At 44.1% G+C, this 16,430-nt stretch overlaps 1 protein-coding gene across 1 annotated transcript in view; it reads right to left on the reverse strand.

Annotated features, from left to right (window-relative positions):
- The window catches only part of adamts18 (ADAM metallopeptidase with thrombospondin type 1 motif, 18), a 68,669-nt gene extending 52,575 nt beyond the window's left edge, over window positions 1–16,094 (reverse strand). Inside the window, exons 1-5 of the mRNA XM_076110188.1 lie at window positions 15,993–16,094; window positions 15,608–15,680; window positions 14,074–14,387; window positions 2,291–2,579; window positions 444–658 (exon numbers count right to left, since the gene is read on the reverse strand). Of these exons, the coding sequence (XP_075966303.1) occupies window positions 444–658; window positions 2,291–2,579; window positions 14,074–14,387; window positions 15,608–15,680; window positions 15,993–16,094 (993 nt within the window). The remainder of the gene's footprint in view (window positions 1–443; window positions 659–2,290; window positions 2,580–14,073; window positions 14,388–15,607; window positions 15,681–15,992) is intronic.
- Window positions 16,095–16,430: the final 336 nt, after the last annotated feature.

A 16,430-nucleotide genomic window follows, 5' to 3' on the forward strand; every position in this document is an offset into this window, starting at 1 on the left:
GTAATCTACTCGCGCGAATAATTTGCGCCGCGTTTGGTGTGAACGCAGCATAATGCTGCATTTTAATGCTTATGAATTCAACTTTTCATTTGTAGGATAATGATCATCCTATTTCTTCTTTTGAAAGTTCCATCAGCTCACCTTAAATGTAAATTACTTATATCTATATTCTGATGAAGAAGACTGCAAAATGTCAGACTGTGAAAAAAAACGTGCTAGCAGATTAGCTTGCCTTAAAGCTAGCTCGACTAACGTGGTCCGTCATGTGACCCTTGCCTTGCAGGTCGTACTGCTCTGTTGAATCTCCCATGTTAGATAAATGAACACGTCCTGGGAGGAACAGAACAATACAACAGATTTTCTGTGCATTTTCAAACCATCACTATGTCATATGTTGCGTGACACCTCCTCCTTTCCCTCTCCTCCCTTCTCCCACCCCTCACCATGTTCATGACGGTGAGGACGTAGGTGGTGACGTTGTCCCTGCCGTGTTTCTCCAGCATCTTCCTGTCCGCCACCACCAGGGTCTCCACATTCAGACCCCCCACCCTGTTGGAGTTAATGGGCGATCTCTTCGCCCTTCCTGGTCCTTCCACCTCAGGTATCGCAAACTCGTCAGGCATGATGAAACTGTCCTCAGCGGGAGGCTTTGGAGCGTCTAGGAGGGCAAAACAGGAAGGGACGGAAGGGAGGAGGGACAGAGAGAGCATGAGGGAGAGAGATAAATACAGCGAGAGAGAGAGAAATAACTTGGCAGTCTTTTTCCTGGCTCGTGCCGGGTGATAAGGGCACAGGCTCTGGTGTTGAAGGGACAGGAAATTCACTCCCCACACTGCTTCCTACCTCTCACCACCAACACTGTTAACTAGCCTGTGGGCTGAGTAGCCTCAGGCTAATGTAGCCCTATTACAATGGACATATCTAGAGACTGCAGTGGTTTAGGGTTAACCGCTTTCTAAAATATTAAACACTTTCACGTTTTGAAGTGGTGAAAATAATGCTTTGCAATGCTTTATGTTGAAGAATACAGTTTTAGGGTTAGGCTAACGCTTATTAGTCTCCTAATGGTTTAACTGCTTTTTTCTGTGGCTTCTCTTCCCTGGCAAAAATATAATTTGAATGAAATTGTCCTTTTTGGTAAAGAGATTGAGAAATAATGTTAAATTAAAGATTAATAGGCTAAAAAATCCATGGCAAGTCAAAACATATTGCATTGTGGGATCCTACACTGTATACCACATATCACAATACTCTGTTAGAATGTATGGTGATTGTCCAGTACATAATTGCATCTTATCCACAATGGTGAATTCCATTGAGTCTGTCCTATATTGACATATGATTATTATTTTCATATTACATTGTTGCTTTGATAGATTACATCATAAATCACAATAGCAAAGTAAAAAGTAAAACCATGATGGCATGTTGTAATTGCATACTTGCAGTTGACAGTGTTAACTGCATACTTATCTGAATTATCCATATAACAGTTGCATGCATTTTTACCACGTGTGTCTGTAAACCACAGATGTATGTTTAAAAAAAGAATTGGTGACTGAGTTAGGGTGCATTCACACCAAATCCGGCAATTGTGTGGGTTGTGCGGCGATGTAGGAGTGTAAATAACCCATTTGTGTGACGTTATGTTGTGAAGTTTGACCCCCCCAAGTTGAGTTTATATTTTACATTGTTTTCTAAAAGGGGGAGGGGGGTTATAATCTTGAAATTTCCAACCGCACATGAAGGCAGCTTCATTCATTTCATAGCAGCTGGACAAGAAAAGATGAGGGGCCGTGTCTTGTGCTGGAGCTTGTTGCAGGAAAAACACAACCAAACTCCGCACAGAATTGCTATAACGTGCATCCATTTAATCAGCGTGAAGTCGGGCAGCGTAACTCCAACAGTTGAGTCTGTTTTAACTTTTCTGCCACAGGATGCTTTGTTTTCTTCCTGCATCCCCAGTGGCATCAACCGCCATAGCCCAAACGCACTACCCCCTGCTCCGCTAGTCCATGTCGATACATACGTAACCCCAAATTGCTCCCGCAGGCTTTTCCTGTGGTGTATGAATGTTAGATAGTCCCGATGGGCAGGTGGCACCTTGCATGGTAGCCCCTGCCATCAGTGTATGAATGGGTGAAGGATGACATGTAGTGCGTTTTGAGTGGTCGCATAACTAGAAAAGGTCTATACAAGTACAGTCCATTTACCATTTGGGTTTGTAACATTTGTATGAAAAGTGCACGTAATAAAATAAGTAAACGGAATATAAGGTTCCCTTACATACATTGCTTGCGGCGTCCGCAGAAGTGTTGCCTCCACACCTTTCCATGCTGGTAGTCATGGTGATGATTCTGCTGCTGATGATGCTGATGGTGAAGATACGGGTTGTCGGGCATTGAAGAACCGGTGCTGGATGAGCTGCTGGATCTTCTGTGCACAATGTGTTCCGCTGAGCGTTTGTAGACGACATGCGGGTGGTGACCATCGGGGGCGCTGTAGCTGTGTTGTTCAGCCAGATGTTGGGGTAGCGGGGCAATTAAATACTCTTCCTGAGACACACGGATCAGACCTGACTGGAAGACACAAAAACAAAAGACATGGACAATGGAACTCTTTCTATGTTGTCCATCATTTGTTTATTAAGTTACTGCTTTTAAAGAAAACAAGCAGCTGTTGAATGAAGCCAGCAGTCATTTATATTCAATACAGAGAAGGCTAACACTTCCAGACACAACCAGACCAGCTACACTTACCACCAGACTCTATCCTACCATTAGGCAGATGTGCACTGTGCAAGAACATACAGCTGTTGACTGGAGGAGATGTCTTATTTAGCCGGAAGACATAATAGTTGAGCTATGTTTTAGCAACATCTAAATCATTTCTGCAACAACAATGGGTTCAATCCAAGAAAGGACTTTACTTCAGAGCATGATTAACTTATGGCAGACAACATTTGTTGACATAAGATAAGACAAGATTAAATAAGATGGTAAGCCTATATTAATTCAGATAAAATATAAATAAAAGATTGATATAAATAGAGAAGTAAAACATGTTTCTAATAATAATAATAATACTTTTGATACATCTTTTGCTCCTGGAATTGTTAATCTAGGATCTAAATACAGGCAAAAAAAAGCATAATTATCATTCACTGCTTCATCCATTACCTGACACTTAATCACACACTTAATGTGGACATGCATATATGCTGCATTTATTTTTTTCTACATCTTTCACCAGTGAAAGTGACCAGTCAACCCATTTTCTGCTGTAGAAATGGGAAAGATCTGAATGGATCCCACCTTTGTTTACATGTTACAAAGCGAATGAACATGTCCAGCTCACCACCATGTTGTTGAGCAGCAGACTAGCTCCGTGTTTTGGGTCTCTGGTTTAGTCGAGTGGCCTTAGCTGCCCTCTAAACTGAGAAACTGAGCTACTGAACATTAAACATTCCGTCTAACCACGGAGTTCTACCTAATTCACTCCACAACCCACCGAATGCACACAAAATAGCTGTGCAATCAATCAGACGCACACAGACACACATCCACACACGCTCACTGACTTTATCAAAAACATACACATGCACCCTTTGACCCAGTGACTTCTGACCTCTTTGTGTATGTGTGTGTGTTTTGGAGTCATCTGCTTCCCCAGCAACCTACTGAAGTGTGTGTGTGTGTGTGTGTGTGTGTGTGTGCATGTTAGTGTGTGTTTGACAGGACCCCTGCTCCTGTTGAGCTGACCCCATTCCCCCCAGAGTAGCAGGTGGCAAAATAAACAGAGGCAAGACAAAAGAGAAGCCATGGCAAGGCTCTTGTTGTCAAAACAGTGACTGGATACATGGCAGACTGCCATCATCAGCCTCATTCGTCCCTCTATCCATCCTTTCACCTATCCATCTATCCATCCATCCATCCATCCATCCACCTATCCATCCATCTATCCTTCCACTTATCCATCCTTCCATCTATTCATCCATCCTTCCATCTATTCATCCACCTATCCATCCATCTATCCTTCCACTTATCCATCCATCCATCCACCTATCCATCCATCTATCCTTCCACTTATCCATCCATCCATCCACCTATCCATCCATCTATCCTTCCATCTATTCATCCATCCATCCATCCATCTATCCATCCATCCATCCCTCTAACCGTTCAGCTGCCAGCACATCTTTGATCTGTTCATAAATCATTTTCTTCATCCATCAATCTTCCCTGGTGCGATGGTAACTTTTACAGCAAGTCAGTTGTCAAACCTCATTATTTTGACTATGTGTCAGGTCCACACGGTCCAGTGGTTGGGAATTTTTTGTTCTGCTGTGTCAAGGGCTTGAACCTCCGCACATCAATATCTGCCAAAACATCCTCGAGCAAGATACTTAACAGCTCAACCTGCAAGAAGATGTCCCCCTGGGCCATGGACTAAATATATCGAATCCAACACTTGAATTAAGAAAGAGAAGGTCCTTGGCAAAAATGACTGCAGCTTCCCAAAATAGATTAGAATTCAAAACAGAGCTCGAGGAGGTCAAACATACACCTCATCAAATACTCCTCTTTTAAAAATGTATTTTTTTCTGACAGCTCCATCTGACAAACAATATCAGTGTAATCATCCCACAACACTGGGAGATAACTTCATATTTTTTTCTCCCATCAACTAGCATTTTAGAACATCTCACTGAGCTTATCAAGATATAATGAACATTAGATTCATAAACGTAATATGAGATTATCTTGTATTTTATTGTCTTTTCGAAATGCATATCATCTAATTTGTCTAAAGTCTATGAAAGGTCCAACCGACAGAAGTTACTTCATTAACTTACAACTCACATCCACTACATCTCTCTCTCTCTCTCTCTCTGTCTCCATCTCTCTCTCACTCTCTCTCTCTCGCTGTATCGTAACATCTGCCAGCTCTCCACTTTATTTTCCAGCAGTTAGCAGATGGATGTGTCTGTGATGATCATGACAGGAAAACGTATTCCATCTGCAGGGATGGTAATAATGTTGTAGTGTGGGTGTGTGTGCAGTCACATTTTCTTTGGTCAGCATGCACTGTATGTTTTAGTGAGTACAAGACAGAACAACTAATACAGAATTACAATTACATGCCTTTCAAACCCAACAAGGTAAAACATCTGTTGCAGTTTGATTTAGCATAATAGACTTAGCACCATTGATTATATCTAAACGTTTACAACTTGCATATATGATATCTATATACTGAAAACTAGTGAGAATATAGTGTGGTTTGAATTGTTTAACATATAACCTGATTGATTTTTTTTCACCCTGACGCTACTGGAGTCACAACAGGTGTGGGGAAGGCTGCTCCAGGCCGGGGGTGGAGAGTTTTTCAACTCCCATTAGAAAAATGTTGTCTAGGGGCATTAGAAAGATGTTAATTACTGAAAGGGGGCATGAAAAGGGAAAGTTTGGTACACTCTGAGATTCCAACAGAATGAGGTAAAATGGGTGTATTTAAAAAATATTGTTGTATCCAAGGAAACGAAGGAAGAGCTTAAAGACCAAGAGGCGATGTCAGCCGCACTATATAAGATGTAAAGAACAGAATGAATCAGTTGCTCTCCAGAGAGTAAGCTCGGGTTGAAGAATAAACTCTATTGCATCGAACTCTGTCTGATTCCAGTGCTTTCTGCAAACATCATCGGGACACCAATAGGTACTAAGTATAGAATAAAAATAGAGCTGGAGCAGTGGTTTAGACTTCATCAACTGACCCAGTCCGATCTTCTGTTGTCCGTCACATCACATCACCTACTGCAGCTCTCAGCAGAACTGCATCAATGGATCAACACCACATTTAAACCCTGAGCTTTAAAATATGAAGCATCTTGCAAATAATACATGTACCACATTATTCCCTGTGTCAAACCCAATGCTTTCAAGTACTGGCCGATACATTTAATGATGCGCGATGAAAAAAGATATATGAGCTGTAGAGTTTCACAGCGCCCTCCGCAGACACCAGAGAAGGGCCATCTGTAGCGTTGATACAGCAGACCTCTAGTTATCTCAGTACATTAACACTTGGCTAAATTAAAGGGATGAACCCTCTGTGAAACGCCACTTTACCTTCCTCCCATAATGCCGACACACACATTTCTCTGACTCTCACGCACAGATTCACACAGTCAAGATTACAGGTTGAACCAGGCCACAACCAACGAGCTATTTTTCTACAAACTATGGAAAAGCCAAACCAAACAAACAAACAGCTCCCTCTCTCTCTCTCTCTCTCTTTGGCAACATAACGGTTTATGTCAGGGGAGACAGAATCTTTAGCTTGTCTCTGTATAAATTCTACTCTCTTTTAAGGTTTCCTACCATGATATTATAAGGCAAATGAGTAAGTGCTTACATGCTGTTAAAGACTGGTGCCGAGCGGCGAGAAGCCCCAAGCTGGTGATTACTGAGCTCTAAAGCACATCTGCACTCCAGCTCAGCAGAGGATCATGTGTGTGGTGAGGGAGGGAGGGGGGGGGGGATCATACAGGAGCAGAGAGGCCCTTCGGGCATCAAACTTATTCAACGGCATCACAATCTGAGTAATTACGGTTTGCTCAAGTGAATTATGTGTCTTTAAAATGGGGTTAGAACTGGGTCGAGGAGAAGCGGTTATTTTGGATCTTGGATCAGAAGAAGATGGCACAGCAGACATGAGCCAAGCAGCAATGACAGGGCATAACCCTGTCATTGAATTTCTCCTCCTTTGACTTCAAATGACTGTATTTCCCAGTGCACAGTAGTGTTCAGCCAGGTCGTTTGCAGCCATGCCATTAGTTTTAGTATGCCTAGATAACCCTCTTCATGAAAGACTGATTAGGATCACATGTGGCAATAGCCCGGGGTCCTGCGGCCCTTGTTTGGGCTCACTAACTGTCTTTGAACAACCTACTGACACTCTCTAAGCATGTCTGGGAACAAAGCAGAGGTGGGCACTCACAAAGAGAATAAACCTAATGGTGTTGGATGAGTCTTTTGTCATTTGGAGCCGTTGGGCATGGTCCCACTCGCCATCCCGTGTGGACACAGTAGGGAACAGGAGGACTACTCCCACACCAGCCCATACATATGGAAATGTCCTCCTCAATCAAAAGCACCATTAATTGATCTTTAACTGGGTTACAGTGCAGCCCTAACACTTTTGCTGACGCAGAAATGCAGGGCTACTGCGATGCAAATGAACGTGCAATTTAAATGAGCTGAAAGAAATGCTGTAATGAGATGGGAGATGGGAAGTCTGCTATCGCTACATATGTGCCTGTCACACCCTAACACCCAGAGGAGCTGAATGACGGTTGTCGAGGAAGCAAAAAGATTCACGAGTTGGAAAAAGTAAAACAGTGTTTCTGCAGTAGGTCTTCATGTTCAGCAATGATAAAATGGTTTATCCAAAAGGCATAAATTCATTCAATCACTCATTTTGCATTTTTCACAAAATTCTAGGACTGAAAGAACGTAGACGGAATATATTCAGAATGAAGAATATTACCATGATACTTAAAGATGAACAAGCCCTTCAAGCTTCAGACCAAAACCGTTCGCTGTAGGTGAGAATGGGTCGACATGTGTTATCCTACCTGGGAAACCCACCCCAAAAAATCTGTTCAAATCAAGTTATAAACAACAGATGCAGCACACTGATAGACGACCTCTTCTTTCCCATCCACTCCATGCTTTCATGTGAAACTCTCACAGTTGCTATCACACACCATTAACTATTTATTGCTCCGTAGCCAGTTTTATTGACCTATTGTAAAATGACTGACATCTCCACGCACCTACAGAGGTAGACACTACTTTTTTCACAATGTGGACACATCGTCCAACCTTGTCCTGAAGGGCCATATATCCACCTTTACGATCAACAACCTTTTCATTTGCCCCCTGACCCAAGGAAGCCACCACGGTTGTGTCATTTTAACCAGGATCCTCACCCAGCAGTCTGAAACACAAGGACAAGATTGTGCCCCTCGCACCATTCAGCCCAGATTCTGCTCTACCAGGAACTGAAATGCACACCAAATAGATTGTACTATAATGTAATGGTTGGGGCTTGAAAGGTTGCTTTTCGGCAGTTGAGAACTCGGGCTTCAATATTCAAAAGGATTCTATTTTATTCTGAACTAAACTTTCATCCCAGCCAACAAAGACTGAGCCATGAGGACAAGAAACACATTGGTACTCCTTATTAACCAGGCAGCACTTGGTACTTTAATGTAAGCCTGCACTGTTTTACCACAGCACCAGTCAATGTGATGCAGTGGTGACAATAGTAGGTCAGATTTGATGTATTGGCTCTGTTCGTGGCGCTTGCAGCATCCACTTGAAGACCTCGACACCAGCCATTAGTCTTTAGAGCAAGACCTTGCACAGACTAGAAAGGACGTACAAGCACTCACTCACACACACACGTACACACACACAGTTTTCTTCTGTCCCTTTTACATACACACACAACATCCCACGCCCATGCTGAGAGCCTGACCCCCCTCTCCTGCTGGCATCTAACAGTGGGCACTACATCACTGTCAGCGTTCAGACCACCAGAACGGCTCCGGGCCACTCTCCTCTTGTAGCGCCAGGCTCTGAGCTCCTCTGTGGCCCAGCCCAGTCGCTGAATTATGGCCAAGCCAGAGAGGCATATTGTAGTGGGGAGACGTTCCAATTTGTGAAAACCGACAGGTACAAACTAGCTGGAAATCGGTCATTCACGTGTCATTTTAACTCTGCTAAAGGCCGAAGGGATTTGGAGCACACTGACAAACACACGCACACATCACATGTTGTCTCGGTTCCGAGCCCTACGGATGAGTAATCATATATTGTCTCAGCTCCACGAGGAGTCTGATGGGATTACCATCTACACATGTTAAACATTCAAACAGAACAAGTGAGTGTTTAAATGTATGATTATTGGCCCAAATAGTTTTATTTTCCAGATGTAGTTTACGAACCCTTTTTTGAGATATTTGAATGTCATTTCAAAATCCCGTACGCCAGTTTTGGAATGGAACTGACTCATCAATTGTTCCTGTAATACATATTCAATTTTACAACACAACCAGAAAACATAAGAGGATTTGATGCCAGAAACTGTTTCGCAAGAGAGGATGTCACATCTTCCCAAACAAGTAATGGAACTCAAACCTGTATTCATACATGGTGATGGGTTCTTCAACCACAAGCACCTCCAGAGGCCACAATACATGCGGCCCGGGAAAAGAGCAAAGGCATTCTTCACACCACAGGGAGCCCCATGCCTGGTAGACACAGACAGAGGTCGTAGGTTGAGCTCCAGTCTTACAACAGTCACCGGTGGCTGCCACAACACGCGGCACCGCGTCAACGACGACCATCAGACGGGGTTTGATCTGAGCTGCTAGAAAAGATGAAGGGCAGTAAAGAGGAGGTGTGTGTTGACACTTTCTCTGGTGTTTCTTTTCTCTCACACATGGGTGTGCAGACACTCATTTAAGCTGTAAACTGTGATACCTGGGGGGGGGGGGGGGGGTCGCTGGATCATTTGGGCCAACTCCGAACACATATCCATGAAGTCTCCCCAAGCTTATCCGAAACTATACCGTGGTAAAAAAAAAAAAAAGAAATGTCACCACATACAAGTTTGATTAGTTTCTAATATTATTAGAAGCTCACTAGGATTAAAGACTATATGGAAATATGATGGGGTGGCTGTGCGGGTCTTTCTGCTCGATCCCGGCTCCTCCGGTCCGCATGTTAAAGTATTTTTGCTCAGGACTGAAGACCACATTGTTCCTCGGGGGCTTTACAGCAGCCCACTGCTCCTAATTGCTTTGTAATATACCTGTATGAATATGAAGAGTAAAACCAAATTTAAGTTTGAAAAGGTTTTAAAACAGAGGAAACACTTCAAAACACCCATTTCAGTCATACAATGTGAATCACTGAGTCAAATCAGACTGCATCCGGCAGTTTGTGACGCGTCTCGTCTCATGTAGTTGATACATGATGGTCTCCTCTAAACAGTCAGCTGACTTATTATTAATGTGTCCTCTGCTTCATTTCCCTGAAGATGAATATATTTAATAATAGTGTTTCTTTTATTCACAACTGGATACCATGCACATGGGGTATCAACCCGAGGAAAACTGATCCCACGAATTGCACCTATTGGTCTGTCTGACCGAGGTCAGTTTCCATAGAGCCTAACCTGTCTCTGACTTGGCCTTAAGGGGCTTGGGAAAGGTCACCGTAACGGTCACGGTCGGCTCGGCCACAACGTGAACAGCCAGCCTGTCGTGTTGTGTATCCAACAATTAAATGTTTCAGTTATGAAGACATGTCACGATGTGAGTAATGACCTAAAGTGTTATTTAAAGCAGTCATACAGGGAAACTTGAACAAATGTTGCATCTTGTCCTATACAACACTTGTATATACAATTACAACGTCTTGGATGTAGCTGCATAGCTAACGGACAACAAAATAAAAATTCCAAATTCAGATGCTGACATCGGCAGGAAAAGGTATTTCATATATTTCCCTCAAAGACTTGAGGAGTTGCTTCTTTTTCTGTGCTACAGTATATGACTGTCGATTGATCTTCGGGTTTAGGACTTGTTATGGGTTGTTTTTCGCTCTTTTCTGATATTATGTAGTACAAATAATCTTAAAATCAACCCAAAAATATTTACTGAATATAAAAAACAACAGTTTGCATATTTGTCTGTCTACTGCACTTTATTGTTCATTCGCAAGCTGCAAACAGGTGTCAACATTCTGACGACATTCTGAGGCTCTTTAGTGTGACTATTTTTCTCACAGGCCCGGCAGCGCAGGTCTCAGACCTGCCCTCGTCGCCCCAGGGAGAAGAATCCTATCCTGGGAAGGGGCTTGGAGGACAGAGGGGAGCAGTAAATCACCTCTTGTCTCTGCATTCACACGAGTGGCGAGCAGCTCTGAACCTTCACTACATACAAAGAACCTGTGAGAGTGCAGGTTGACACTGCCCACACACACCCCCATATCCATGAGCAGAGAGGATTGGGGTCAACGAGCAAAGCGACCCTCAAAAGAAGAAAGAGCGAGGACCCCCCCCCCCCCCCCCCTCTTACGAATCAGAGCGCATTACATGGGAAACATCTCGTCCATGCTATAGAGACAGACATCTTTATTTCCCTTGAAAAATGAGGTTGGTGCTTCAACGAGGACACGGAGAGAGTAATTAAAAAGCAGCGAATAACACCATGTTCAATTAATGAGGATTTTCTACTGTAAATCCCTCTTTGCCAGTCATCCCTGCTCTTAATACCATCTCGCCCTGGTCTTCATTTTAACAGCTGAATCCCTTCCATCTGCTTGGCCTGGGCCATGTTTAAAAAAAAGGCTTGGTCCAGAAGCCGGTGCTGAAACCTCTGCTGCATTTAACGAGCAGGGTCAAGTCCAAAGAAAAACTATTTCAGACACTTTCCTTTCCCTTTTCTCCTCTTTCATCTGCTCTGTTGAAAGGAGACAATGACATGAAGTAAGAGGAAGCTTTTTTTTTTCTCCCGCTCTCTCGCTCTCACCCCCATTTCTCCTCCAAAGCCCTTTGATATAAACAGTTCATCTCTCCAAGTCTCTATAAAGAGACCATCCAGACACCCTGGGAGCTTCCACCCCAGACAGTCAATTCACATTATTCTTGCACAACACTTTCTATCTGTAGCACTGTGCTCCCAGCCCAGCCCAGCCATTCAGTATTTCACCCTCTTTGCAGTTCTCTCTCTGGTGTTTTCCTGGATCTCCCTGTCTTCTTCTTCTTCTTTTTTTCACTTCTTCTCCTTAACCATTGTTTTTAATCCCAGCTTAATCTCTTTCTCGAGCCCACCACTGCATCGGGCAGGCTTGAATGGCTCTTTCCTCATTTGTACTTTTGTAGATGAAAAGCGAGGGTCAACTGCTTTCGTTGTTCTAAGCCTCACAGCAGTCCAACAGCGTAAACCCAGAGAAACAGAGAGACGAGGGGAAGGCCCAGAAAATCTGTCATCTTTCATTTTCCTAACAATGTTGCTCATCTGCCAGCAATACAACAACATGAGTCCATTTAACAAGCGGAGTGAACATCCAACCAACAATGCCTCGGGGTCGCACTTGGGAGAGGAAGAAGAAGAAAACAAAATTTAAAAGAGTAGGCAAAAGCTTGTGAGGAGGAAAAAAAAGATCAAAGTGTTCATCGCGGCCCATTCAGATGCAATCACGACCCAATCACATTGTGTTCTCACAGCGCTTTTAAGAGGACGGGTCAGCTGTGTTTTGTTGTGAGTGGGAGCTAGCCTAATGAAAGGGACAATGTGAAGATTAGCAGTGCCGGCAATGTGGCTCAAACTTCACCCTGGCTTTAATTGCTGCAACAAGAGGAGATGTAGAGGCAGGGCAAACGGAGGACAAATGAGCAGGGCAGAGCGCAGTCGGAGGAGGCAAGAGGAGGTATGAACGCCTGGATGATAAATGGAGGTAGGGCTTTTATGGAGGTGTAGTGTGTCCATCTGGTCCAGGTTGGAGTGGGATGTGTAAAGGAATGAGTGTGTGCTGGTGGGCCAAGTCATTAAGACGTCACCCATTGGTTTGTGGACTGCATCAAAGCCTCGAGTTCGTCATTTTGGCCGTCGCCATCTTAGTTTTTGGTCCGTTCCATCTTGGATTTTTGGAACCCGAAGGAACACGAGAGGGTGGAACTAAGTCCAACCAAACGCAGTACATTTTAAGGGACCAAAATGTCACAATTAACTTTCATGAACCGAAAACACACTGTGAAAGGAGAAAAGTTCTAAGACGAAAACACTCCCGGACCAGACGTCGTGGTAGAGACCTGTCAATCACAAGGTAGCCCCGCCCTAAAGCATACCCTGCTCTATGGTCTATTTGACTCTAATGGACCATAAAAAGAGGAGTCGCCCCATTAGAAATTAGCAAAGCTAAACCCATCCTGACTCCATGTCAGCAATAAACACACAGACAGGTTATTGATCTTCATTTTTTGAAAGAAGGCTAAATGTTGAGCTGTTTTTTTTCAAAATACTCATCTACACAGAACACCAGAGGGTGTGGTGACTGAGAAGAACTGGAAATAGCAGTGACCAAACCTTAGCATAGATACATGAACGGCGGCAATGACATGGAAAATGTGATGAAGACACTTTCCCACAAGGCCGCACAACCAGTTCTACACTTCTAGACCATCATACAATTAGTGCTGGTGTGAACAGCTGGACTTGTGGGCCAGCTAGACTGTTCACCATGTCACTTCCAAAGCCAATGTTGATCAATGTTGTTTCCATAGGTGCACTGTCTGCAACTGTTAAATTAGCTCCTGCAGGAATTACTTGTGGTCAGTCTTCTCTTCCTCAGACTGTCCTCTGGTCAGTACGCTGGGTGTTTCTCTCATGTGTGCTGGCACTACAAATAACAGTTCAACTGAATCATTGCCCTTTTTCATGTGCTGTACCATCAGCAGTGTAACATGTCTCTCCTCTCCTGCTCTCCTATTTTCATCCTTCCATTCTCTTTTCTTTTCCCACTCCTCCCAACCTCCCATCGTTCAAAGAGGTGCCTCACAAAGCCCGAGAAACTGATGCTTACACTCATGGGTAATGATGTCATGTTACAGTTCACTCATATAACCAAGATCTGCACTGTGCAGACAATGATGCAGCAAAACCATCGGGTCATTACAGGACAGACGGCATTTAGGGCATAAAGGAACAGAGCTTGATGTAAGGGTGGAGCCCAAAAGATGTTGGATGAGAGACAAATTATTTCCAAAAAAGTCCTCGAAACTTTTCAGCAAATGAAAAACATCCTCATTAGCATGTTGGAGATCATTTGGAATAGTTTGGTAATGTTTCATCAACCCAAGGGGCGATACGTTTTCTCAAACCACGTAGAAACCACATTATCCACTTCAGGAGATAACCATGTAATAAAAGTAATACAACAACTGTTTTCACGTAACAAAAGTTTGCGATTCATCAAAAAGTCACCGGCAGACACTTACCAGTCCAGAGCAAGTCGAAATGGCTGCTGAGGAGGCCGACAGGTTCCGGATAAATCCCTGATACAGGCAGTCGTGAAACCCTACATCATCCATCACCGTGGCAACGCCATCCGAGCCGAGCGTCTGCACGGTGAACCCCGGGCCCACCACAGAGGACGGACGCAGGTCCAGGTGCATGTCATGCCCGAAGGCCGAGAGCCGGTAGTGCAGAGAGGAAGAGAGGGACCTCCTGCTGCGATGGCTTTGCCTGGTCACATCGTGGCTCAGGTATCCCCCCTCAGAGTCCACCTCCACGGGGGTTACAAAGACGTAGTCTGAAGACGAGAGGGATGGATGGGAGAGTCACAAGACAGACAACATCTAACGCTCAGATGATTCTGCTACCGCAGTTATTTTGTGAAGGATTTGTGCTCTCTCGCGTTCACACATTTATAACAGCTTGCTTCATCTCTTTCAGCTTCAGTTAGTTATTTCTAACATTTTCCAGAATATCATTTAGCCGTTGCTTATACGTGTCAGTGGAGAAAGACAATGACACCAAACTAAAAGTATAAAAGTAAACACTTGCATTCTGGTTTTCATTCCCGTAAAGCTGACGTTGGTGGAGACGCTGTTTCACACCTCAAAAATATGTTTGCTGCATGATAATTACTATTGACATTTTAAATAGCTGGGGGAAAAAACAGATTTTCATCTACGACATCATAGATGCAATCACGTTTAGCCAGGTGTAACCGGAAATGCACCCAGAAACCCATCATGCATCACCCAGACGACCGGCGTGTGTTGGGAGGGAAAGGTGAAAGCACTCAGCTGTTGCTCAGAGCGGAGCACTTCATGCGGGTCGCAGATGACTTTCCACAGAAGCCATAGGTCCGACATCATACTTCCACGCATGTTAGATATGGGGTCAATACTTCAGAGCCAGAGGTCGTGATTATATCATGGTTGTCATGGTGCTGCAGTCAAATGAAACGCCAGAATCATGTATTTACTAACCACTTCAATACAGATTCCACAGTAAAAGCAGAAATGTACAACAAACTCCAAATTTTTTTTTTTTATTCTTTCCTCTCAGCTCTGGCAAAAGGTCTGAGTGTCTGTATGTTCTTCAACTAAACCCTTCAATATGGAATCAAGATGCTCTCTTCACAACCAGAGAAAAACATCCCTTCTCCCCTCAGTAGGAAGTGAGTAAATCATCTTCACTTGTTTCCTTATTTTCAGGTCAAAGCAGCCGACAGGGAATCCCTGCACTCATGGATCTGGGCTGTGCCTCCACAGACATAAAAGTAGCCTCACATCATAAAGACCAAAGAGGGGGTTCCTAACATTGCTTACCTAATAAGCACCCTAATCAACAATGGCATTCTAATATTCCTAATTGCTTCATTGAAGAACCATCTTTGGGAACCACTGGTCCAATCACTGAGCTCATCACTGCCATATCTCACTCTACTCACATTCTCTCTACAAACGTGGAAGCACGCCAGCTGGAAGAAACCTCCATAGATGTCAAGAGACGAGCACTCACCGTGATTTAATCCGTGTCTGTCGCTGGAGGAATAGCCGGCCGTGACGGTGTGTGAGCAGTAAACGTGCAGCGTCTGCAAAAAACATGAAAAAAAAATGCTATTACTGGACAGGTAGCAACAGGTTACAAGCACTGAAAGAAGTGGAAGCCGAAAAGATGATAAATGGAGTTCCTCTGTTGAAACACGAGTTGCACTCAGGTTTAATTTGGGATGACAACCACTTGTCTAACTTTTTCACCCACAGTCAGAGAGCACAGCAGTGCATGCGCCACCGTGCCGCTGATAACAAATCAGAAAAAAAAGACAAGTGTTTGTTTGTTTTGTGTCCCAGCACCAGATCGTTGCATGTGCTGGATTGTAAGAGTGGATGCGTTTGCCACATGCCTTGATAATGTTCCAGGACAACAGGGTGGACAGGAGCGTGACTGAGCTGCAGCCGACCAGCGGGATGGGTAAAGTCCAGATCAGAAGAAAAAGGCAATCCATGGTGATGGCATGCAAGCTTCCACCTCCGCCGTTACCTCCTAAAAGAGCGCAAAAGTAGTAATAACCTTCGGTATCGCATAATGCAATATGCACGCATTGTTTAGTGACTCTGTCCCCCCTACGCTTTACTCGTTCAGGTGAAGTCTGCAGGTTGCAGGAGCCGGTGGCGCGCACTCATGAGTGTGTGTGAGAGTATGTGTGTGTGTGAGGAGTCGCGGTGGGTCGCGGTGTCGGGGATCACCAGGAGGAGCGCGCGGACTGAACGCTCAGTCCCGGCTCTGTGAAGAGTCGGCGTGCAGGATGGAGCGCAAGTCAGCAAGCCAGCAGCCAATCAGC

This window comes from Anarhichas minor, unplaced genomic scaffold (genome assembly GCF_050575085.1).
Source record: "Anarhichas minor isolate MPS153535 unplaced genomic scaffold, ASM5057508v1 ptg000042l, whole genome shotgun sequence".
NCBI lineage: Eukaryota > Metazoa > Chordata > Actinopteri > Perciformes > Anarhichadidae > Anarhichas > Anarhichas minor.